Source organism: Ambystoma mexicanum, chromosome 6p (assembly GCF_040938575.1).
Source record: "Ambystoma mexicanum isolate Mex_15411 chromosome 6p, UKY_AmexF1_1, whole genome shotgun sequence".
NCBI lineage: Eukaryota > Metazoa > Chordata > Amphibia > Caudata > Ambystomatidae > Ambystoma > Ambystoma mexicanum.
This window is the reverse complement of record NC_090935.1, coordinates 660602274-660629461: the sequence shown is the minus strand read 5'-3', so window position 1 is coordinate 660629461 and position 27188 is coordinate 660602274. Positions and strand designations below refer to the sequence as shown.

General features: G+C 46.0%; 1 protein-coding gene across 3 annotated transcripts in view; it reads right to left on the bottom strand.

Annotated features, from left to right (window-relative positions):
* Positions 1–27188, bottom strand: part of RAD17 (RAD17 checkpoint clamp loader component) — a 1130765-nt gene that overhangs the window by 895332 nt on the left and 208245 nt on the right. For all 3 annotated transcript variants that reach the window (XM_069627538.1, XM_069627537.1, XM_069627539.1), the window contains exon 5: positions 567–723. In XM_069627538.1, coding sequence (XP_069483639.1) covers positions 567–723 — 157 coding nt within the window. The remainder of the gene's footprint in view (positions 1–566; positions 724–27188) is intronic.

Genomic DNA, 27188 nt, shown 5'->3' with positions numbered 1-27188 from the left:
GATATGTCACACTGGAATTACACCCACCGACTTCCTACATCCCCAACAGCAGATGTACAAACTCACTTGCACCACAGCAGCCAGCAAACACTAGTTTGGGAATTTTATAGGCAGAATATGGCCCATATCGCAGCAGCAGGATTCTAGAAGCACATATCACAACCGCTTCAGTATAGATTTATCCGCCAGACTACAATTTACAGCTTCTGTGAACCCTGTAGTCTCCTAATTAGAGAATGATCCACTCAAGTAATGGGAGCCTTACAGGAACTCGCTACCGTATTTTGTAGGGAGACAACAGAGTCAAAACAGTGCACAATAATTTTTTATACAAAGAGTTAGAAGAGGGCAGTCTTGGCACAGAGGAGAAACCCATTGCGGGACAGACCTCGCCTTCATTTATTTTAGCAATCCAACCAACTACTAGGATTTTAATCACCAGTGACATGTGATTAATTTGCTGAAACACCTGAACAGGCAACGCTCTAACCTTTTGGAAAACCATTAGACATTCTGTGTCTCACTATCACTTGTGTACAAAAAAGTCAAAAGATAAGCATTCTCACCATGATCATAAGTCTCCTTGAATTCCTCTTTCTTGTATTCAGAAATGACTGGATTTGTCCATTCTTGTACCTGAATACCAAGGTCCTTCACCAACACTTGCATTGTTGCAGTCTTTCCACAGCCAGGAGGACCGGTTAGTAGTAAAACAGAGCCACCCTGCAGCAAAGAAAAGACTTAAAATGTCATGGAACATTATTTTGATGCAAGCAAAATTGTTTGGACAACTGCTTGTTTAGTAACAATCTTATTTGTCATTTACTACACTACCCAACGCAGGAGAGCAAAAGGGATGCCATACAATACTTTTGATTAGAGTAGGACTCTCTGTGAAGGACATCATAATTCATCAAAGTAATCAGTCACTGGACTTTCACAACATATCAGTGGGAGCTGGAATGAAGTAACCTACATGAAGCAAAGTCCAGACAGTGTTTTCAAGTACTCAATTCAATAACATTGCAACCTGACAATAGGGGTTAACCCAGCACCAAACTGGAGGATTCTGGGTACCAACTGTTCTTTTTGCCAGTTGCAATGGAGATCAGAACCACTGTTGGGTAGTTTTTCATGCAATCGCCTTTATATGCGAGTTCCCCAGCACTTTTTGCCGGACTACTGGATTTTTGGTTTGTTCCCCTGAGTGTGTGTGTACCTTTTTCCACCCCTTTCTTTTTTTTTTACCTTCTACCTTGGGATACCTTTGTATTTTTTATACATTTTTCTTGGAGTTATACTTTCCTCCAAGTTTTATGGCATCTGTCTTTCATTTAGCATCACACAGCACGCTCTGTGCAGTGTTGCTGGGAGCCCTTTGGACTTCCATTTTTATTTTCTGTATAGGGAGATCTTTTTATCCTTCCTATCTTTTCCTATTGTGAGATCAGCGCACCCCACCTTATGTGGAGTGCTGAGGGGTTACAATTTATCCCCCTTCTCACTGTTCTTGCAATTTTTTGATTACAGTGACAAACTAATCTGAATGGCTGGTGGCAGTGGCATTCTCCTTCCTACTTATTTTTTTGCAATTTTGACTTCCAGACTGTATTCACAGCCGTGGTAGTGAACAGAAGGGTCACCATTGGCCCAAAATGGTGACGGCTCTCTTCTTTTGCCAATTCAAGATGTCCCTTCTTGGTCCTACTTCTGCCGTGCTGGGTGGCAGAGGTCCTGATTTGACTTTGGTCTTTGACGGGATCCCTTTGTGAAGTCCGCCGAGGCTCCTGTGTGCCTGTAAGGACAGGAAATGGGGGGGAGGACTTCGAAACACTGCTGTTCTTTGTCTTCTGCTTTGCTTGCATGGATTCAGTTCCAACTGGGAGGATGGATGTCCTAGAAGGACAGTTGCCACCCACAGTTTGAATGGTGCATGGGTGCCGATTGGCTGGGTTCCTGCACAAGAGGCATGGATCCTTAGTCTGAAGACGAGATGACCGCTGAAAGAGAAGAATCGATGAGGAGTAAGGGGAGAGATGTCCACAGCCACTTCCAGATGACCAGAGATGCCCTCTGATTAACCGCTGCTGTCTGAGACATAGTCCAAGCATCAAGAGAGCCCTGAAAAGGACAACTTGCTCCCCTAGACTGGTGGGTCCAATCAGTCTCAGGACGACCTGCATTTCGAGCCATCCCACAATGAGCCGTCACCTTCACAGGCTGCAAACTTCCAATACCCTGGGACCTGAGGCCACTGTTCAATGCATCGACTTCAGAAGAGCGAATCCTCCCGAAAAACTTTGGTGGACTCCTTCCGGACCTCCAGAGGCAAGATTTCACTCCTTGAAGTCCCCTCACTAGAGTGCTGGACTGTGAAAGCGGGACGAATCGACTGGGTGGTAATCGTTCATCCCTGGTGTTTTAAAAAGGGTGCCAAAACCACAGAACCCCCGAAGAATCCTTTGTTGTAAGCCTCTTCACTCGATTGCTGCTGCAAGATCCATTCCAGTGTCCCTTCTTTCGTCTGCCTGGCCAATAATCTGTTGACCGACTGTGCTGTTGCTGCATCGTGGGGGCACTGTGCTGCATCCGCTTCTTCACTTCTAAAAGGTACTGTGAGACTCTTGGTAGAACTTACCTAGAGTTGCTTTTCTGCTCCTGTGTTGCTGGAGTGCTGATTTGTGGGTTTGGAAGTTTGCCCATACATGTTTGCCCAGGCCTCACGCCTGTGTGCATATAGGGAGCCTTTTCTGAAGTCCCTGGCCCTTTTTCCAACCAAAATTGTTACTTACTTGCTACATAAGACTTCCTCTGGAACTTTTTGAACTATTCGACAGCTTGTGCCTTACCCGTTTGCCCTCCAATCTGACTCTGAGACACTCGTAACTAAATAGGGAAGGACTTCTAAAGTGTTAGGCCTCTGTGAAATAATTACAAGTACTTACCCGATTTATGTGTTTTTTTATTTCATCCAATTTTACCTGAAACGGATATTCTGAAAATTACAAAGGTTTTACTTACCCTTGCATTGCCTACTGCCATTCTAAAAGTATTACAAAGTGGTTTACTGTGAATAATGCATTGTTTTTTCTAAGTAACATATTGTGTGTTACAGTACTTACCTTTCTGAAGAACTATTTACCTCCGTGTATTTATAAAAAAAAGTCCATTATTTGTATAGAACTTTTGTTTTTCAGTGTTTCTTTGGGCCTATGAGTAAAAGGTCTTTGTACTACCTACAGCCCTTCTCCCCCCTAAGATAAGCCTGGCTAATCCACCACTGCCATCAGAAAAACTTTAGTGGTTCAGGCCTATAATAAGATTTGGAGTCCTAAGTGTGTGTCTTCTAAAGTCCTGCTTAAGGAGGACTGTTGCAGAACTCCAAGAAACCACCACTTAGCTGGATCCTAAACCAGACACCTTCAGCCACTGAGCCTGTGAACCCTCGACCTCCTGCAACTGGACCAATGACATGACAAACGACAAGGACCCATAGATTCTCAATACTCTGGGAATGGTCATTTTTTTTTTAAATCGGAGTTCAGGTGCAGGTGCACATACCACTGTGTGTCCTCCTCATCCCATATGGATTGCAAAAGCACATAGTCCACTCAAACACAACCTTTTAGTGGCCATGGGAAGTGGAGTTCTGGCCTCGGATTCGCTTCCCGGGTAAACTCTAGACAGGTGGAGTTGGGAGTGTACCCCTAATTTTACTGAAACCTATTTTTCATTCAAGTGTGCTTTTAACTTACATTTTACTTGTTGGCTGAGGCCAACAATTACGCAGGGAACTTGAAAACGTCCCAATCCCCTATTGAGGTATTAATCAGTTGACCCTACTCTTTGGGATATTGGGTTTACCTACCTGGTTCAGGAATGACTGCTCAAACGAAGATGCCTGCCTTATAATTATAAGTAAGGCTCCCTGTTTTATGGTATTTATTTCTTCTAAATTTTGGTCTGAATTTATCCATTGTATTTATTCATGCTATCTGTACTTAGTTGCGTTTATTTTGTCTCTGTAGAAATAAATACACTGAAAAAAAATGTTCTCTCACACACACACACGCTACTGAAGATCAAGGAGAGTGCTCTACTCTCGCTTTTCACGCAACTGGGCATATATTTGCTTAAAACAGGGCATATATTTGCTTAAAACACATGCGGTACCCCTAAAAATGGACACTGCCAAACCACAGGAAGTTTTGTTCACGCCTTTACTACAAGTAACACCCGCAAACAGATAGGATTTCAGTTTTTTTTTAAAACAGTATGGAACTGATCAAATGAATGTCGATTTTGTTCTCCTTTGGCACCCCCCCCTCCAACATATGCATATTTGCTAAATCCCTCACGCCTCCCTGCCCTCACAAATACTGGCTCACAAAAATGAAGTTGCAAATCAAACCAAAACCAAATTATGTGCAAAGTGGTGTGTTAAGTGGTCTACCGTGGTTTGGACATATTGCTGGAATCTACCGGAGTCAGAGCAATTGACTCGAAGAAGCCAACTTGCCGCACTAAGCGTGGCACGGAAAGTGGTGTGTTAAGTGTTCTACAGGATGCGGTTAGAGATTAGGTGCATGTCAGATTGAAAATTGAGTCAAGCAGAGAGCCGTGGGCAGACTAGGAGGTGACAAGCACATGCTCTCTTGCGGTCTGTGTAGAAAATGTTTATTACCTTTTTATAATTTGTGGTGTGCCTTTTGGTTTGGGGTAGGAGTCATCCTGGGTTTTTCTTACTCTAATTAAAGGGTTTGCCCAACTAAACTTGTGTCGGGAAAGCAAATAAGTAAACCCAGTAATTCACTCCGAAGACATTCTGCTACAGCAGAGGCAAACCAATGTGGGCAACAGGAGTTAACCAACGTAGTGTTATTGCAGACCCCAAAGAATGCAGAGTGGGACATAGCTGTGGTACTCCAGAGGCCTGATGGCAGTATTCTCAGCGTTATGGCCTCGGAGGAGTCAGTTGCGAGGACCTAATCCCTGGTAGGTGTAAGGCAGGAAAATGGTGGTTCTACAGAAGATTTAGTATATGAACTAAGCTAATTTAGTAGAACTGCAAATCCTCACAGGAGAGGGGGAAAAGGTGAAAGACAAAATGAAACTTCTTGAAGCAGTATAACGACTCCAATTGACAGTCAGAAGATACATTACTACTTGCCCAAAACAGGCACAAGTACAGAAGAGCGACCACTGCTTCCTAATCGGGCCTGAACTACAGTGGATGGTTTCAGTATTAATGTGCAAAGTTTACTAGAAGCCAATAGCGAAATGGGGTGTGTGAAGACACGCATTGATTTGGAAGAAGAAAGGTTGGCTACCCGCAGAAATGGTTTACTTAAAAATTCAATCTGGCCAATTCATGGCAATGTGCGTTCTGGGACCCCAACGCTATCTGCTAGTAATGTTATTTTGGGCGAGAATAACAGCAAACGTCTGAGTTTTCCAGTGTACCATTCTTTAAAGGAAGCAGATGAGAGAATTAAGTTCACATCTCCATCTAGCTCAGTGCTGAACTCAGTCCTTAGCACGTTTGTCGAATTGTACTACAATATTCGAGATGAGGTGAGAGCGCACACGTTATACTAAGTGACATTAATTTGAACTGGAGCTACTGGCCCAGACCCCACACTTTGACAAGTCACTCCTTGAGCGTCCTCTCTCCGCAATGGATACTTCTGTACCTCCAATTATAAAGAGTGAAAATATACATTTGACCACACAAGCACAGGAGCCCCAGGAGAAGGGGTCATCACAGCCTACCGTTGGGAAGAACGGACATGTTGAAATAGCAGTTGTAATCCCAGGGTCGAGTGGGGGGACAGCAGCTAATAGAAGGAAAATGCCAGCGACAAGACATGGACGTCACAACTATAGAAATAAAAATGCACGTAAATTCCTGCACCTAATACACTCCAATGAAGCTGCAGCCATCCAGTCAAGACAGAAAACTCTGTTCAGGAAAGTGGTAAGGCCTATGCCCATATGTATTCTTCAAGTTAAAACAATTGTGAGGGGAGAGAACGTTATCGGCTTCCTACCAGAGCAAACAACTTTTCCAGGAGGAGAAAGGCACCCTCAAGAGGAGTGCATTCTTACAAAGCGTGATTTGGGTACTCAAAGGGCAAATCTTAGTAAAGGGGGGAAAAAGAAGGGACCTGTGCCCCACTGCATATTCAGACTTGGGCTTTATACTGCCGACCGAAGTGGGAAATATGCAAATAAGTGAACTACTGGACTAGGCTCAAATGTAATATCAAGTGAATTGTCTTCTGCACGAATTGAAGTAGCAACCCAGTGTACGGCAGCACACCATTCTAGCCTGAAAGGCACAATAACAGATGGAAATCTATTGCCAAATGTAATTGGGAGGCATGAAATTGCAACCGAATGTGGAGTGTTACTTTCATCCAAACACGTTAATAGGTGGAAGCACGTTGAGGAACATCTAATATCTGTAGAGAAAAAGATAAATTGTCACTTATTTAGCCTCCGCAGCATAAGCAAACGCGATGCAATATTAGTGACCCGCAACATTTAGACTGTCTCATCAAGTTTCGTATATAGATATTGAAAGTATGATGGAGTTTTCAAATGGGTAGGTATGCAGTGCAAGTGCTCCAAAGAATGATGTTCATTTTGCATCTGCGACTACCCTAGTTCCCTCTATGGCAGATAAGGACAGTCAAGTTGGGATAAGTTGTGTTGCTGGTAGTTCCATGGTGTTTAGTAACCCTTCTACCTCTGCAGTCCCAGTAGTGAATGGGTCTCACAAGAATGCGCCGATTGGGAATAGCCCTGACCAAACCACTGTTTTACAAACCCAAACGTAGTATGGAGGAAATGTCAAGACTGTTGGCGAGAGAGGGAGGAAACCATTGATAAATCAACTATGAAATGAATTAATGTCAGAGGTTTAAGATCCCACTTGAAGCCATTAGATAGGGACCAGAGGAGGGGGAGGGTTCTGGGGGGGTGGCAGGGGGGGCAGAGGATTATACTGAAAAGGAAGGGAGTATCGTTTGAGAAACAGGATTATGAGACTAAAATGGAATGTGATAAAGGTTTTGGAAATGTGAATATGAAAGAGCGGGGACCAATCTCCTCTTCTTATTTGATACATATTCCTGTATTAGACCCTAAATACAATATGGGGCTGATATTAAACCGTTCAAACATTTTGTCACTTCTTAATGAAATTCCTAAATTGTGTCTGATAGCCACTAAGGATATTGACCAGGTTACATTTTTTTATGACGCAAGGAATGATGTTCTGTTAAAAGTCCCGTCAACGCTTGTATATTCAATGTTGAGTTGGAAGACTTTCAGGCCCTCGGTTTCGATCTTAAAACTTGTGCAGAACAATTTGGAGAAGCATCTGGGAGGAAAACTTTAGCTCCCCGAGTGTCAGTGGGGAAAAAGGGTGCATTGACTTTCTCAGAAAATATTAACATTGTGCGCTCCTTGGGAATGGACAGTAGTAATTTGTTTTTTCTGAAATCACAAGTTGCAGTTTCGAAATCGCAGGACTGGAGCTGGCTTCCTGTTACCTTGATTAACACAAATGATTCCTAGCCGTCCAGCTTGTGTGTTGGGGTCGGGGAGGTTTGCCATTAGATCTGGGTCTTGAGGTGGAAAACGTATCGATCTGATCTTGGAATGTAAGGGTTTGTAGTAAACTGACACAGGATAGTAAGCTTGTTTATTTTAGTCACAGTTTACAATGGTTTTGTTGCAGGAAACGTGAGATGGAGGATTTGGTATGGGACGGATATCACACCCTCCAACAGCATATAAGTAGATCGAAGAGGTCAGGCCCTCGGGAGGTTTGTGTGTAGTGTGAAACCATCATGAAGCAAGACAGACAACAGATTCAATGTTCAACTCAAAAATGTTTATTAACTTAAATGTCAGGATGGTGTAAGACCTAACTTGCCCTATGCTAAGCCATGATTTCCTTACCTAAAGAAACGAAGGATTGTCAGTAAGTTCAACTTTAAAAAGTCTGTGTCTGTTGCCCTCACAACTAAGAATAAACAATATGTAAGGATGTCAGCACCATAGTAAATAGTGTTCCAAACAATGTTTTGAGCTTCTTCCAGCTCTTCGCTTGCGTTTCTGCCCCTTCCCCAAGTTCAAAACAGTTTCACAGAAAGAGCTTGGGCTTCTCTTCTCCAAGTTCAGCACAGTGCCAATAGGCCTCTGGGTTCCCTTCCCAAAGTTTAAAACAGTCAGTTCTCTTGACTTTCAATAAGTGTTCCAAATCACCTTTTTAACCTTCCATGCTTTTCAATGGTTCACTCAACTTGTTCTCTTCAATATGTGAAAGGCACAACAGCTTCAGAAGCTTAACTTTTCTTTGTTCACCCCAAGTAGGGCTACTCTGTCTAGGCGCAGTTGTCGGACCACACGGTCCACCCACTACATGTCACACAACCTATAACCCTTGGCACTTTGTTGTATTCACTTATTTTCAGTAGACTTTATTACCAACACAGGCTCCCTCTTTGAACGTGGGTCAATTGCCCACTTTGCAGTTCCATTTTATCTTTGAAAGCTTCTTACCTCTGCCAAAACATGCCTTTCACACTATTCACTTATTGGGATGCTTTCCTGGTCACCATCTTGCTTTCACACTTCACAACAGTGCTAACCATTTGCTTTTCATTCGGTTCATACTTTCACATTGTCCATCATTACTGTTATATGTGCTTTCACTGTATTCGAAATTAAATCTGCCTTTCATTCCGCTCTTGCAGTGCTTTCGCGTACTTTGCATAATTTATCTTTAGTTTGGTATTCAGCCGAATCTCTCGCACCTCCGGTTGACACTGGTGGCAAAGAGATCCACTTGCGGGGTTCCCCAAAGGGCAAAGATCTCCTGAAGGACTTGTTGGGCCAACTCCCACTTGTGAGAGATCGTGCTCTGCCTGCTCAGAGCGTCCAACGCCGCATTTTCTTCTCCGGCCAGATGAACTGCCAAGACCGAAATTCCCTGCTGGATGGCCCAGAACCAGAGCTGCATTGCCTCTCTGCACAACGAGAGTGACCCCACCCCCCCCCTTTTCTGGTGAAGTAATGCATGGCCACTGTGTTGTCCGTCATGACCAGGACACTCTCCCCCCTGCCCCCATACAGCCGGCAGAAAAGCCTTCAGGGCTAGCCTGATGGCCCTCAGCTCTAACAGGTTGATGTGGAGTTTGGACTCTGACGGAGACCAACGGCCGCTGTCTGTCAAGTTGTCAGCATAAACGCCCCGTCCTGTGAGGGAAGCATCCGTCACTACAGACACCTCCGGCCATGGCTGCCAAAACGTCTCCCCCCTCGCCCCTTCATCAAGTTCCCTTCGTTGGCCCACCACAGAAGATCCTGGTAAGCCGAGAGTGGAATCTGAACGGGATCTGACATCTTGCCTGAGAACTGTGACCACTGCATCTTGATGACCCATTGCAGGGATTGCAGGGAAAGCCGGGAGACTCTGGGCCTGTTCAAACTTGTCCACGATCTGCACAATGTGATGATCCCTCACCTTAGGAGGCAAGCACTTCCCCCAAAGACGTGTCTAATACAGTCCCGATGTACTGGAGCTGATGGGAAGGTGTCAGATGCGACTAATTGAAATTGAGGGGGAAGCCCAGCCTGTGAAGGGAGCAGCATGTATGACCCAGGTGATCCAACGCTTGCTCAGGAGAGCGCAGTCCGATCAGCCAGTCTTCCAGGTAGGGGTAGACGTGAATCCCTCCCCCCTTCGCCTGAGATACGCTGCCACCACCACCATTAGCTTGGTGAAGACCCTCCAGCGGTGGTCAATCCGAACAGCACTACCCGAAACTGAAAGTGAGAGTCTCCAGCCACAAACCTCAGGTATTTTCTGTGCTTGGGATGAATCGGCAAATGAATGTAAGCATCCTGTAGGTCCAGAGACACCAACCAATCCTGAAGTGGAAGGGCCTGGAGGACTTGAGAAAGAGTAACCATCTTGAACTTGTCCTTCCTGAGAAGTTTGTTCAACCAACGCAAGTCCAGCATTGGTCTCAATCCCTCGTCTTTCTTGAGGGTAAAAAAAGAAGGGGAATACCATCCCTTATTCCTCTCCGCTACATGCACCAGTTCTATAGCGCCTTTCTCCAGCAGGGTTAAGATTTACTGCACAAGGTACGGATCTTGAAGCTTCAAAGAGTCTCTCTCAGGTGGACTGTCGCGAGGTCGCTGTAGGAAGGGAAGGCAGTATCTGTGGGCTATGGTATCCAGAACCCACGCATCTGAACTAATGGCTCGCCACTCTTTGAGATGCTGAGATTGTCTGGCCCAAACCGGTGAACCATGGAACATGGCCTTATGACTGTTTGGTAGCGGCTGCGAAAGTGCCTGAAGGCAAAGAGGCAGCTGCCTGAGCGGCTTTGGCACCTCTATTTCCCCGACCACCATGGGTACTTTTTCGCGGGCCCCTTTTACTGGCGACCCCTCTCGTTCTACCAAAGGAGAAGTAGTAACGAAAAGAGCCTCCCCTCCACTGCTGTCCCCTAGGACGAAAAGGCGGAGGTTGACGTACAGCTGCGCTTAAAGATTTTGCTGCAGCTTTCGAGGTCTGCAACCTCTCAAGGCTCTCTTCAGCCTTGTTGCCAAACAATTGTGCACCATCAAAGGGCAAACATCCGGAGCAAAACCCAACTTCCGCAACCACGCAAATTGCATATAACGGTGCTCGCAGGCAGCCATGGACCGGCTAAGACTGTCTGCAGTATCCGAACCCGACTGAAGGGATTCGCACATGGCATCCTTGCCGTCCTGCACGAGAGCCAGGAAGCCATCCCTTTCTTCCCCCTCGGGAATATGCTCAGCCGCTAAAGAAACAGTTCCACAGAGTATGTCAGAACCTTGCTAAGGCACAAGTGGAGTTGGCCGATTTCAATGCTATGCTCCCTGCAGAAAATACCTTCCGAGCCCAACCATCGAAGCGCTTGTCGTCCCTATCAGGGAGGATTGTAGGGTACGCCACCTGCCTCGAGATGGCCGTAGCCGCCACAACCTCCAAACTCTCGTGAGTGGGGTGAGTGGATAAATAGCTGGGGTCGCTAACGGAAGGGCGGTACTTTTTTTTCCCAATGTTAATTAACAGCCGAAAGAGATTCCGGGGACTGCCAAGCAGCAGCCACCCTTTTCTCTAAGGTGAGATGAAACGGTAACACCGGGTGAGAGGATGGACCTTGATCTAAGATGTCCGTTAGATCATCCTGTACAAAGTCTTCAGGAGGTCTGGACAAGCCCAGATACTCCGAGATCCTAGCCATGAGCCTCCTATATGAAGACTCAGCATGAGCCCCAGGCTCAGGGCTACCAAATTCCACTTACAGAGAAGTTTCCAACCCACTGGCATCATGAAGGGTTTGCCTCAACTCCTTCAACTGATTGTCTTCCCAAAGAATTGGAGCCACATCAAGTTCCTCTTCATAAATGTCATCCAGAGGGAGTTGAAATCCTGGACTGGGGACTAAAGAGGGCCTGGAGTCCAACACTGGCCTCACAGACTTCACAGTAGCCTTCTTAGGAGGATCCACCACATCGGGGTACTCCAACGGCAGATTTCAGCCAAAAATCCCCAAAGGCGTCGAGGGCGCTGAAGGCATTCGATGCAGATAGCGTCGACAACCTCAGCGTCGTGAGCACTGAAGGCTTTGGCGTCGTCACTGGTGCGGACGGCGCCGTGGGCTGACATAATGGCAAAGCATCAACGTCCGAGTCAGATGGACACGGGGCCGACCAAGTCGACGCCGGCTTCGAGTAGGTTGCTGTGGTCTCGCGGGGACGAGGACCGAGACCTGGAAGCATGTCTCTAGCGACTATCCGAAGCCTTGTCTCAACGGGACCTCGAAGGCTTGCTAGTCGCGTCACAGACCCGAGCCCGAAGGCGTGCGAGCTGCAGTACGAGACTGATCCTGCCTGGCTTTGTTAGAAGGCGCGACCGGACTTGTGCCCTGCGATTGAAATATCGCCAATATTTGCCCCTCTAAGGCAGCCCATTCCTCTGGAGTTGAGGACTTCGCTGGGCATGCCACTTTCCTCGCGGCTCCATCCTCCTTGGACGGGGAAGGCGACCAATGACAGCGTTTCCGAGAATGCTGCGACGAGGAAGAAGAATGGCGGGAATCACTCCGGGACCGAGAACCCCGGGCCACCTCCCGACGCGGAGTCGCCCCTCGACTCGTCGGTGGACACCCCTTTGGATTTTGACTTGGATTTACAGGACTTACTGGGCTTAGAACCCCTACCTACCTGGAGCTTCCCCTTATGCTCTCGCAAGGCCTTGGCAGTTAGCGACTGGCATTTTGAACAGTCGGTGTTGTGACTCTCGCCCAAGCACCACAAACAAATGCGATGCAGGTCGGTGATCGACATTTTCGACTTGCAGTCCCGGCAAGTCTTGAAGCCAGACAGCGGAGTTGGAGGGGTCGAAGAAAAAGACATCTTAACGATGAAACACACGAGGCGTGCCGAGTTTCATGAAGCAACACGTTCGCAGAAAAGACGGAACTGAGGCTACGGACGCCGTGCACCCTATTTATAACATTCAGTGAAGTCGCCCTCGATGGAGGCCTTTGAGGGACATCGACCAGACGTCATCGACGCAGGACGCCCTCTGCCGAAAAATTTCCGAAGTGCACAGCTGTGGACATTACATGTCAAAGATGTGGAATACGTTGGAGTACACAATCCATTCAAAAGGATGTTTTTCAGGGTTAGCAATCTTAAGGGACAGGAATGAATTGGACTGAAAGGAGCACACAAATTTCAAAACTAGGTTGAGATCCCAAACCGAGACTTGAAAAGGGACCGGAGGAAATACATTTGTCAATATTTCCAGAAATTGTATAACCAGTGGTCATTTGAAGAAAGATACCTCTTCAGGAGGAACGCTTAAAAATAGATATCGCTGCCAGTTACCCTTTAATTGGGCGAACCTAGAGCCCCAGATTGGGCAGTTTTGACAAGAACGACAACACCATTGGTGTGCTGCATGTAAAAGGGTCCACATTCTTATTCCTGCACGAGCAGCGTAACTTGTTCCAACGGCAGCGGTATAAGTATTGGTTGCTGGCCTTCTGGTCGAAAGCGAAGTTTCCATGACTTATATCTCAACCTCCCAGAAATCATGCATGAAGGCCGAGAGTGTTGACCTCTGTATGGAGAACCCAACCCTCCCCTCGCGAGAGAAGGTTCTCTCTTTGTGAAGACGTATTGGAGGGCAGATGGACATGTCCAGAAGGTCCGGGTACCACATCCTTCTGGCCCAATCTGGAGCAATTAGGATCATGGAGTTCCCAAACTTTCTCAACCTCCTGAACGTGGGAATGACGCGGACTGGAGGAAATGCGTACAGGAGTGGAAATTCCCAATCCACTACGAGCGCGTCTTCTAGAGCTCCTCGTGGGGGAAATTCTCTGGAGCAGAACAGCTCGCACTTCCGGTTGACACTTGTCACAAACAGATCCACTTGAGGGTTTCCCCAAAGGGTGAAGATCTATTGAAGGACTTCCTAGGCTAGTTCCCACTCGTGGGAAACTGAGTTCTGTCTGCTCAGGGAGTCTGCCACTGTGTTCTGCTCTCCGGCTAGGTGAACTGCCAATAAGGAGATTCTTCTTGAATTGCTTATAACCAGAACCGTATTGCCTCTTATAAAGTGATAGTGACACTACACCTCCTCTCTTGTTGAGGTAGTACATGGTCACTGTGGTGTCCGTCATTATCAGGACATTCCTTCCCCGTATACAGGGCAGAAAGGCCTTCAGTGCTTGTCTGATTGCCCTCAGCTCCAAAAGGTTAATGTTTAGTTTGTACTCCGATGGAGACCAACGACTCCTGATTGTCAAATCGTTGGTGTGGGCCCCCCACCCAGTGAGTGAGGCATCAGTCACAACAATTATCTCTGGCCATGGTTGCCAAAAAGGCTCTCCCTTCAGAGTTTCTCACAGGTGACTGTTTGGGACCTGAGGTCTGACATCCTGCCTGAGAATTGTGACCATTGACTCCTGAGAGCCCATTGGAGAGATCTCATTCACAGGCGAGCTTCTGGCAACAGGAAAATGGAGGATGCCATGAGGCCAAGCAACTGCAAAAAATGGAAGGCCAGAAGACGTTGGGCACTCTGGAATTTGGTGACCATCTGCAAAATGTCTTGAGCACTCACCTCCGGTGACTAGGCTTCTCCCAAGGATGCATCTAGGACTGCCCCAATGAATTGGAGTCTTTGAGATAGTATAATGTGGGACTTCTTGAAGTTGAGGGAGAATCCCAGTCTGTGGAGGGAGTGGCAGGTTACACTGAGATGCATCAGGGCCTGTTCGGGAGAATGTGCCGGAATCAGCCAATCGTCCAGGTAGGGGTAGACGTGAATCCCCCCTATCCCGAGACTTGCTGCCACGACTGCCATCAACTTGGTGAAAACTCTCGGGCAGAGGTCAGCCCAAACGGCAGAACTCGAAACGGATAATGAGAACCGCCAATGGCGATAATTTTGATGGATTGGCAAATGAAAGTAAGCATCCTGAAGGTCCAACGATACCATCCAGTCCTTAAACTGGAGGGCCTGAAGGATCTGAGAAAGGGTAAACATCTTGAACTTGTCCTTCCTGAGGAACTTGTTCAAGTCTCCAAGTTCAAAATTGGTCTCAATCCTCTGTCCTTCTTGAGAATTAGAAATTAAGGGGAGTACAAACACTTGTACGTCTCTGCTACTGGTTCTATAGCACCTTCTCCAGCAGGGTCAACATTTCCTGCATAAGGAGCGGATCTGGGCTTTGAAAGATCAGTTCCCCAGTGGATGATCCAGAGGCCTTTTTAGAAAGGGAAGGCAGTAACCCTGAGCAACTGTTTCCAATGCCCATGCATGTGAAGTAATACCTGCAATTCTTTCAGATGTGAAAGTCTGCCTTCCACCGAAGTTTTGTGGAGCAAGACGTTGGAGGTTTTCAGGTGGCTGATGGTAAAGCAAACGCTGCATGAGCTGTTTTAGCACCTCTTCCCTGTCCACCACAGGGGAATCTTCTCTGACCTCTTTGATTCAACAGCTTCCAACTGAGTAATAGCACAAGGACCTGCCTCTCCAAGCTGTACCAGAAGGGCGAGTTTGTGGCTGTCCGATTGCAGCGCCAAAGGATTTGGCTGCTGCTTTGGAGGTCTGCAGCTTATCCAGGCTCTCATCAGCCTTGCTGCCAAATAAATGTGTGCCGTCAAAATCTAGATTGCACATCTGGAGCAAAAGCAGACTCTCAACCAGGCAAATCTGCGCATTACAGTGTTAGCTGTCAGCAGAGTCGAGACCAATCTGGAGGGATTCGCACATTGCATCTTTCCCATCCTTGACAATGTTTAGAAAACCGTCTCTTCTTTCCCCTTCAGGGATATGCTCAGCCTTCATCGCTATGCAATCCCATAGGGTGAAAGTGAATTTAGCCAGTGCACATGTGGCATTTGCTGACCCAAAGTCCATACTGCCCGCAGAGAAAACCTTTTTAGCCAAAGCCTCATAGCGTTTGTCATCTCTGTCCGGGAGAATTGTTGGGTATGCATTTTGGTTGAATGTGGATGTGGCTACATGAACCACCAAACTTTTCAGCGTAGGGTGTTTTGTCACTGCTCAATGCTCTGCACTGGCTTGTCAGTTTTTTGTTCACTGCTGGAATTCCAGCTTTTCCCCAATTGGCATTAACTCGCCTTTGTAGGGCTACATGAAGACGAAGAATAGGGTTCTCCTGGGGTCCTTTATCTAAAATATCCGTTAGATCGTCCTGCTCAGAAAGTGATGCAGGTCTACTCCATCCCAAATATTCTATGACCCTCGACATCAGTAGCATGTACGATCCATCAGCATGGTCTGAGGGATCTGGTCTTCAAAACTCTATTTCGGGGTAAGTGTCTAACCAACTTGCAGTTTGCAGGGTTTTATATAGATTTTTTTTAATTCTGAGTCCACTGAAATTAAGGCCTCTGGAACACTTGTGTCCCATACTGTAACCCAAAAGCACGCAATTCTTCTGAAGATGGCTCATCATCCTCATAAATTGAGGAAAGTGATTTTAAAAAGTCTTTCCAAGGCAGTGGAGTGAGGTTTTCGACATCCTTTGAGGGTTCTGTTATTTGCATTGACAATGGCGTCAAGTCTTCTCGCTGTCGCGGGCATCAAGGATTTTTTATACAATGTTGGCGTCGATGACATCAAAGACTTTATTTTCGAAGGAGACTTTTCTCTACTCGAAGGAACCTCCGAGGGCTACGGAGGAGTTTTCTCCTGGACACGCAGACCAGAGGGCGCACATGGTTTGTCTGTTGCCTTCTCTCTGTCGCGCTTGTTGACATGGCTCTTGCTTTTCCTGCGAGGGGGTAGAGGCCACATTCTCGAATACATTCAGCATTTTTAGCCTGAATTTCTCTCATTCAGTCGGTGAGGCAGATTCTGGTTGGGCAGGTGACCCATCCCAGGGAGGAACTCTACAACAAAGACAGTGATCTGTGGTGCCTTTTCTTCAAACGTCATAAGGACAATGACGAGCGGTGAGAACCACTGCAGGATCAGGAACTTTTAGATTTCTTCCGAGGAGAGTCGATTCTCGACTCGTCAGAGGATCGCCTTTGTCAAGTTGCTGAAGGCGATTTATGCAACCTGCCTACACCTAACGTCCCTGTATGCTGTTTCAGGGCTTTTGCTGTCATCGATATGCAGAACCCACACTCAGATGTTAAACGAGTGGATCATAAGCACCACACACACCTGATGGGGGTCTGTAAGAGACATTTTCACCCCACAGTCGTGACATTTTTTTAACCTTGATCTTGGAGTCGATGATGCCGACGACAATGCCATTTTCACTAAATTCAAAAGGATTCTCATCAAGGAACCGAAGCATGCTGATCTTCCGAAGTGATAACGCTCGCGGAAAAACAGAACTGAAGCCAACGGTCGCTGCGTGCGCTATATACCATCGATGATGTCATATAGATGGAGGCCCTCGGGGGACATCAAGTCGACAGGCATCGTTGTGCAGCACCCCTGATGGAAATTTTACTTCTGAAGCAGCTAAAGCTGGATATGGAGATATCATAAGAAGAGGAATATGTGGGAGCACACGATTCATTTGAAGTATGCATTACTCCTGGTTGTTTCTTCTTCGTCCCAGAAGCAAATTAATGTCAGACAGTAGGTGTGTGTAAAAGAGGAGCAGTTTGAAAATAACCTACAAAGGAGGGCAGGGAGCATTTTGACAACGGAAAGAAGGATATAGTTGTAAACTGCTCACATGAGGGGGCGTCCTCCTGACAGATCTCTTTCTTGTCCCTTTATATTGGTCAAATAAGTAAGGGCCGGCACCTGGTTTAAAGGCCTTGCTCTACCCAGGTAAGTAAACGCTTATAGAACACAAATGAGCAATGTTATAGAACCCGAAAGAGAACAACACTAAATCCAGACAGTCACGAAGCAGAAAAATGGTGACGATGACTGCTACTTTGATTCTGATTTAATACATAAGAAGCAAGTGATGTATACATTTAGGAGAAACATAGGATACTCGATAGAATACACAGAACATACATGACATAGTACATGGATACAACACCGAAATACGACTCTTTGGGTCAAACTTTGTAGCATTTACATTCTCTACCTTCCCTTGTGGGGGATAACATGAGCAGTGTTAGTGTAATTGCAGTACACAACGTGCAGGTATATTGAATTGTGAAACAGTGGAAATTCTAAACACAGAAAAACGGGTCAATACAACTGTGTTTCGGCCTAGAAGCTATCCTTGAGTAGCTGTGCTTTGGTCGGCCTTCATCGGGACAGGAGAATTTGTACACATATGGAATCTGTCCGAAAAATAGACAGAACAGGGTGTGAGGAATGTGTTAGGTTCGAGCTATATAGAACAATTTAAAGAGCAAAGAATGCACTAATTAAATGTCTCCCAGGGGAGACTGAGTGATTACGGATCTTACCATAATATTTTGCACAGGGGCAAACAGTCTGAAGGTCCACATCATCAGATAAAGGCAGGAAAAAATTCCCGAACAAGTCAAGTCTGTGAATGATGATCAAAGCAGGAGTACATGAGATACTAAGTTGATCTGTACTCGATATCAATCAAAAAAGGCTAGAGGGAGTTTCCTTACCCGCTGCAGGCCTGTTTACCGGATAACTGCGAGATTAGGCCCAATATGGTGATTCACCGGGAGGTGGACTGCAAGATGCAATCCTACCAAGACTGTAAAGAGGAACAGTAGATTAGTATAGTGCCCTCCATCTAGAGTCCATTGTTGACATGTAATGTTAAGAAAGAAGAATTACTTACCGCTGCAAGCCTGTATGCTGGATAAATCGGAGACAATTAGGCCCAGTGCAGTGGTTCAACAGGTGGTGGGCTGCAGAATACAATCCTACTAGGACTGTAGAGGGGGAAAAGGGGCAATAGATTAATGTTGTGTCCATAGTGTGTAAGTATTGGGATTAATAACATATCAAAGAAATTCCCTGTTATCCCCAACAAGGGAACGTAGAGAATATAATTGCTGCAAAGTTTGACCCAAAGAGTCATATTTGGGTGTTGTATCCATGCACTGTGTCATGTATGTTCTATGTATTATCTGTCATGGTCATGAAGTCAGGGGCACAGGCATGCAGGGGTTGCATGCACAGGAGACCTGGGTGGACACTGTCCTGGCGCCTTTGGCACCAGGCTCATGAACAAAAGTAAACAAGAACATCCATTTAACACCAAAAAGCTTTTATTATCGACATAGCACTTCAGAAGCATTAAACTTGAACATTCCATCCATTAAGCAGGATGCCTTAACCTTGAACATGCCATCCATTAAGCAGCCCCAAGTGTATTCTTGGGTGTGGCTGCTAATGGATTGCCTTCGCACGGGCTCACTCTCTAGGAGTGACAGGGTGTGGCTGGTAAGCGGGCCCTAATGGGCATGTCCATGATCTCAGCTATATAAGCTGCCTGATCCTCAAGATAGACGCTTTGCGTTATTCTGCACTTGCAGACAGCGTAATGCTCACCGTCCCCTGAGGTCAGATTTACCTTTGAAGATCCTGCTTCCTGGACATCCTGCTTCCTGCCAGCATACTTATCAACTGGGGGAAGCTGTTCTTACCTGTACATCTCTTCGGCGAACCAAGTATTCATCTTTACACTTTCTGGAACGCCGGAATCTTCATCTTGGCACCGCAGCACGACACGCTCCATCGTCGACAGCAGCGCCTGCAAGGAAAAACAGAAGACAAAAAACAGTCTGTTTAGGGTTGCGCTTCGCCTTACTTCGCGCTTTTCCTTAAACCATCACTTACATGCTCTCGAACATTGCGGTAGCATCCATCTTCCATCCGGCCGTGTCTCGCGTCTCACAGCTGCATTGAGGCCGCATTTCCATCTAAGGGAAGAAAACAGACGAGAGACATTGTGGGCATAAATAGGAGCAACATATAAAGACATTAAACAGATCAAACAGCATCACAAGAGCTCAAGAAAGACTTACCAATCATAAGGAGAAGCATAGTCGCAGCTGGACTGGACTAATCCTTATCAGGGATCAGTGAAGGAACTAGATCCCATTCGACGCACCCCTGCCAGAAGTAGCAGGACGGAGAGCTTATCTTCTATAATTTATAGGTGAGCTTTATGGGCCGGCGTATGCTCACAGAAACCGTACCTTGGGGTGAAGGGTCCGAGAGGTACAACAATCACAGATTGGCGCACTCCCACACTTATCTCCACGCAGGAGCAGTCTCAGCACGTACCACCGCTCACAGCTTTTCTACTGATGGAGAGGCCTGAAGGGGGTGATTCAAGTTCAGGGAGGTCTGCAACCGTGCCCCAACGCCTCCGCAGAGACCAAATGAGCCTAACAGTATCCTATGTGTCACCTAAGTGTATACATCACTTGCTTCTTATGTATTAAATCAGAATCAAAGTAGCAGACAGTCACAATGTTTGTGCTTCGTGACTGTCAGGATTTAGTGCTGTTCTCTGTCGGGTTCTATTACGTTGCTCATTTGTGTTCTATAACCCTTTATATTGCTGACATTTCCAGGGTCATTTTTAATGTGAAGAAAAGATGGGGTTTGACAGTATCCCACTAATATTTCGGGCACAGAAGGTTCACTGGAAAAAAGAAAGGGGAAATACTGGGTCTCCTCTGAAGACATCCTCTCCCCACTCCCCAAGGACCCTCCACCCAGGTGATCCTCCCTTGCATATCCACCCCCAGGGTCAGGATTGAAATGTGATGGCCTTTCCCTGGCCACCTGAGAAGAGGATTCAAGGGGAGTAGAGGGAGGGGGTGCCAAAGGGTGCCTCACAGAACTATCACTACAAATTCAGAGGTTAGGGGATTATTGGATGTAGAAACACAATTTAAGAGTCCACTACCTAAGAAGCGGATATATGGACCCTGCTCGCTCAGATTTAGTCGGTTTCATCACAAAGATTGGGAAAGTGCTGGAAACCTAGAAGGTTGGAGCTCCAGAAGGTGAAACAGTGTTAGGTGGGGATTGGAATTCAAATTGTATGCTTTAACCTCTTAAGTGCCAAGGACGAGGTATCTCGTCCTTGGGATTACCTCCCTGTTGCCAAGGAAGAGATACCTCGTCCTTGGCACTTAAGGGGTTAATGAAGGAGAAAACGTTAGAAGGCATTGAATGGTGAAATACTAAAATGACCAAAAAAGGTCTTGGCAATGGGGGCGGGGGTCCATGGCAGTTAAATTAAGGAAGGCATGGTATCAAAGTAAGACACAAAAGTGATCACAGTTCAAGGGTGTTTATTGACCCTTCCTACCCAAGATATCATTGCAAGTCGGGTCCTACAACTTTTGCCTCCCACCCTTGCACTACCACCCAAAGAAACAACAAACTTCGCGCAAGACTCTCTAAACTTCATGAGCCGCCCCGAAGATTCCTGTCTGATTCCAAAAGCGAAGCCAAAAGTTCTACCAAAGGCACCACTATCCCCACAACCAAGTCCAAGCCTATCATTCATACAAACATCTCGGCAAAAACGGATGTACATTCTTACAAAGGAGCTCTCCTCAACACCAGATCACTGGTTGCACATGCCCTTGATATTGCAGACCTAATTATCAAAGACAAATTAGACTTTATTGCTCTAACTGAAACGTGGCTCCACAATGCAGCAGGCCCATCTCTAATGCTAGCCATCCCAGACGGCTACACTATATCTAGGCAGGACCGGGTAGGTAACCGGGGCGGTGGCATCGCCATCATATCGAAAGTAAGTTTAGCTCTCAGACTAGCCCCGACCCAAACTCTGCAATCGTGTGAATCCCTCACTGCCAAACTCCCCATAAACAATACCCAATCCCTCACTATCCACCTGATCTACAGACCACCAGGTCCACTTGGAACCTTCGAGGAAGATCTACACAACCTAATTTCTAACAATGCGAAAACCACTTCACAACTACTGCTACTAGGGGACCTTAATCTAGGGTTCAACGACCCAGCAGACATACATGCCTCTACCATAGCCAATACGATCTCATCACTCGGACTCTCACAAAAAGTCAACCTACCCACCCATCTGAAGGGTAGAACCCTAGACTGGGTTGCTGATGCCAATTGCTCAGCGGTCATCTCCGCCACCACACCACTTCCTTGGACCGACCATTCGCTGGTCTCATTTAACCTATTGACCTCTAGATCACCTACCACAACTGTGTCACTGGCACCACCCTGCCTCACAAGAAACAAGAAAAATATCTCAATAGAAAAAATCATCCCAGCTATCCTTCCAACCCTAAACGCATTGCCAGACAATCTAGATCCCAACACACTAGTTCACGAATATAATAAAATCATGTTAACTACCATGGATAAAATTGCCCCACTCAAACTTCGCTCCAGTAAGCCTAAAACCCATTTAAACAAATGGTACACACCCGAACTCAAAGTCCTCCGTCTAAAAAAGCGCAAATGTGAAGCTGACTGGAAATTATGCCCCTCCAGTGAAAAGAAAGCCATCCTGGACACGATTTCTCGTCATTACAAAGCTGAAATCTGCTTAGCTAAACGGAATTCCTACAACATCCGCATTGCCAACTCCAACTCCAACTCAAGTATGAAGGAGCTCTTCTCCATACTAAAGGAACTTGAGTCACCCACAGCCACACCCGACACCTGCACCAAGAACCAGACCTGGTGCACAGACATCCAACAAGCACTAGCAAATAAAATAAACACCCTACAAAATAAAATTCATCTAAAAAAAGATTCCCTAAACCTCACTAACCCTCCCACATATCCGCCCAAAGTCTCACCAAGTACACACACTAACTCATTCACCTTCTCTAAAACTACCACCCTTGAGGTTGAGAAAATCATCCTCTCTCTTAAACCATCAAACTGTAAAGGCGATATCTGCCCTGCACACATAATAAAGGACGCAGCCAGAGACCTGTCACCCTTTATCTCTAAACTTATAAACGCCTCCTTCTCCTCAGGCAGCATCCCCTCCAACTTAAAACAATCTTGGGTACTCCCCCTCCTCAAAAAACAGACGCTCGATCCCCTCATCCCTACCAACTACCGACCCATCACAACTGTACCCTTCCTACTGAAAATCTTGGACAAAGTTGCCTATGTCCAGATTCAAAAATACCTAGAACTACACAAGCTACTAGGCGCCAGACAATCAGGTTTCCGCCCACTACACGGCACGGAAACCGCCCTCATCGATCTGAAAACCCAAATCGATGACCTGAGGGACAAGGGCAAGACAGCACTCCTCCTCTTACTTGACCTCTCCGCGGCTTTCGACCTCGTCGACCACAAGGTCCTCTGCAGACACCTTGACTCAGCTGCTCATTTCTCCCCAGAAGCTATCAAATGGATTGAATCCTTTCTGAGTGAGAGAACTATGAGAGTCTTCTCCCCTTCAGCAGCAGCAGACCCCTCTCCTATCACTTGCGGAGTCCCGCAGGGCTCATGCGTCTCCCCCACCCTATATAACATCTTCACCAAACCCTTGTTCGACGATCTGGACCATCTGGGTGTCACCTACACTTATTATGCTGATGACACTCAGATTCTCCTCCCACTTTCAGGAGATCACAGTAAGGACAGTGAGTTGGTGAATAGGGTATATCTCATCATTCAGGCATGGATGGCATCTCATGGTCTATGCTTGAATGATGACAAGACAGAGCTCATCATCTTAGGTACCCCTGCTAATATCAACAAACTAGGCCTTGAATATGCCGAATTCAACATAGATGGTAATCTCATCAGAGTATCCAGGGAAGTAAAAACCCTTGGCTTTTATCTGGATGCCACTATGTCATTCACTAAACAGGTTAACTCACTAGCATCTACCACTGCGTACACTTGCAAATTAATAAGAGCAGGCAGACCATTCCTATCCAATGACAGCTGCCTGATCCTGGCAAGAGCACTCATACTATCTAGGCTTGATTATTGCAATGCCCTCTATAGCGGTGCCAACAAAGCCATTATCCACAGGCTCCAAATCCTACAAAACAATGCCTTGAGAGCTGCCCTCGGCATTAATAAGAGAGATCATATCTCAACCACTAGGCGCCAACAGAAATGGCTCTCTACAGACAACAAAATCAAACTAAAGTTGGCCTCCCTAACCCATAAAGCCCTCAACAATGCCGCCCCCAGTTATCTGATGGACAAGGTAAAGAGAAAGTCCTCCATCCGACAAACAAGAACTATCAATTCCAACCGTCTGATAATCCCCAGATTCAAACTCTCCACCATTGGTGGGAACAGTTTCCCGGTGAAAGCTGCCACGCTCTGGAACTCTCTGCCTCACAACCTAAGAGCTGACCAACCTTACTCGCACTTTAGAAGACACCTCATCAGTCACCTTAACTCCAATAACCCTTGTATTTAGCTGCACTTTCCTACACCCATGTATAGATAGTGATACTCTTGTTCGTGTTTCTGCCTTCGCCTCTAACAGCCCCGCACACTTCTGTACACTTACCTCCTGTATAGATATTGACTTTTAATGTTTGAAGACTTGTATACCTCTTATTCCTTATTACCTCTGTAATCCTGAATATTCGTTTAGGTTTACCCGCCTCTAACAGCCCTGTACATATCCGTATATTTACCCCTGCATAGATATTGACTTTGTATATATGAAGATTTGTATATTTTTTATTCCTGTAATTCTGATTATTTTTATTACTACCTCAAAGTGTATATTTCTGCAACATTGTAAGCTTCGAATTATCTTTTTGCTTGCGCCCTGTTGCCCCTGGGTAAGGTGCGCCATACAAATAAATAAACAAACAAACAAACAAACAATTATCAGGGGTGTGAGAAACGCCCATCTAAACTGAAATCTCAGATGAGAGCAAGCTACGACCATCAAAAAACGCTGTCTTAGTCGCGTCGTCAAAATAAAAATGGCCTACTCAACAAAAAAAATAATTACCAAACCTTACGCTACATAACAAAAAGTGTGTGGGATAAGGTTTATAAAAAGAAAGAAGTGTTCACAAAGTAAGTCCGGCCGTTGGCCTCCTTTCCCCACGTTTTTAGCACGGGACAAGGCGGGTCACTCGAGCACAGCACACTCGTGGGTTTCTTCGGCACGAGGTCACAGTTCCTTTTACCAACATCAGGGCCTTCTGTGTCCAAGTCTCTTTCGTACAAAGTCTATTGCTTCAGAGGGCCTGATGCACCAAAAAAAACCCAGAAAAGTTCCCTTAAAAAAAGAAAAAAATAATAATTCAAGTCCGCCACTTTTACTCGTCGCCCAGGATCCCCCTCAGCCGGGCTCAGATCCTTCTTTCACAATTAGCCTCCCTCGGTCGGGTTTGGACCAACTTTAATTCGCAGGCATCCCTCAGTCAGGTCACATTTTGCCACAATAATATCTTTGCAGTTAAGTTTTACTGTTCACTCCGGGAACACCCTCTTCCGGGCTCAGATCACCTTTTAACAATTAATCCCCCTCTTCCAGGATAAGACCAATTTCAGTTCGTATGTAATTAAAGTCTTTCGAATGTGCACAGGATTTAACTTAAACCGCTGCAGGACCTCTTCCATTTCGCCATTCAATATTCAGATGCTCTGGGGGGTACCAAAGAGACCACTCTGTATCTGGTACTTAACTAGGGTTTCTTAAAGTTCAATCGCACTCAGGTTCTTTGTTCATACAATGTTGCCGCTTGCAACCTTGAGCATAACACAGTCGAGTCTGCTATCAGTTTCTCCCGACTCACCGGCTGTGCTGAACTCATTGGCGTTGCTTTACTGTCGGAGTTAAGGAAAGTACCATGGGGGAAACCCGCTTCTCCCTGCCATGGCTATCAATGCAGGAGGGCACTGTGTACCTTTGACATATGCTACACCATCCGTCAGCTGAAATTCCTGGTCTAATTTTTCTTTTCCTTGAGGCTTTTCGAAAGTTGTGATTCTTTTGTGAAAAGGACAAGGGTAACTCCCTCCTTGTCGTCCTCTCTGGTCTTGCTGCCTTTTGCCTCAGTATACACTGCCATCCCGGAATAGCTGCTTTCATGTGCGTTTGGCCTTGCTCAGAGTGTGCTTTCATGCTCTGCCTTTTATCCGTGTGGGGAAGTTTGATCGCAGTCAGGTGTGTGCAATTATATGTAATTGCCTTACTCTGCCTGAACCTTGTGGTGGGACATGTTAGGTATACAGCTCTGGTGTTAGTCCTTTGTCGGTCATGAACTGTCTGTGAGAAGTGTTTGTGTCGGGAAAGAGGCGGGGAGGGGGTTGAGTTTCCAAATATCCTACCTGGTAGTATGGGGAAAAGGCGTCGTAAGTAAGAGGTTACCGCGAATCACCATTCAGTGGCCCACTTTCACTCCCCGAAGACCCCCATCCAGGTGATCCTCCCCCACTGGTCCAGCCCCAGGAACTGGATCAAATAGCGATGGCCGTGTCCTGGCCACCTTGATGACAGATCCCTGGTGACTAGCAGGTGAGACACCTTCAGGTTTCACACAATGCCCCCAGGAATTTGGCAGTGCGCAGCGTGTAATCAGGAAGCTCTGCATCTTGTAAAGCAGTTGGAATATGGGAGCTTGGGGGAAATGTTTTGTGTTGGCTGGGACCTGTTTATTGTAAACACGCAGGTAAGCAGCGACATTCAGAGTATTCCTACGTGGCACTGAGGGGACTCAGTGTCCTGGATTTACTATGTGGCTTTGTCTGGTGCACCATTTTATACCTGCACAAACTTTGCAAATGTAAACAATGAGCTGAGTGACCATTGTATTCTAACAATACAATTAGAGACTTAAAGGGCAATCAACAAAAGAGCTGTGCATCATGGAGTCCACCACATATGGAACAAATTAATATTTAAGTGGATGTATTTTGGTATAATACTAAGTTATGCTACAAATTATCGACCTTATCGGTATATGCGTCTCCTCCTTTGTGCTTCAAAATTTAACTGAAGCGGGTGATAACGTTATTTTGTGTGCATCATCTAAGCGCCCTCATAACTTTGATGAGTCCTTTGAATTGCGAAAAAAGCAAAATGAAGCAAGGCATTAGGAAGATACCCATTGATGGCCATAATATGATAATAATTAACTTAATTAAAAAAGAGAAGCAAAATTATAAAAATTGGCTGAAGGCGCATCCATACCTGTGGTACAAAGTGGTACAAAGAGATGGAGAAAGAATGCTTGAAACTATAAAACGGCATAATAGTAAAAACCTTTGGTCATTAGTAAATAATAGGAAGCCTGTGTACGGAAGCCCTTTCCAACCCTATATTGGACCAGCAATGGTGAGTGTTTTTTTACAGAACTGTCGAGCACGATGGACCATGCAAACTGGAAATTTTCCTAGAGCAGATTTAGCATATAGTGCCTTCCACGAATTCCGAGCTTGTGGGCCCAACGGACTGTGTAATAAAATCTTGAAATAAGCCCCAGATGTATGGACATTGCTGCGTTATGTGCTTTAAAAAAATATTTTGGCAGTTAAAACTCTGCCGGTTTCTTGGAATACATTGATTGTCCGATTTATAAAAAAAAAGCAATTGTTTAGAGCCAATCAGTTGCCGCCCGATCGCCCTCCAAGAGCAAATTCGTCTCGGTCTGTATTCTTAAAGCAATAGAGGTCTGGATTACTAAAACCAATAAAATAC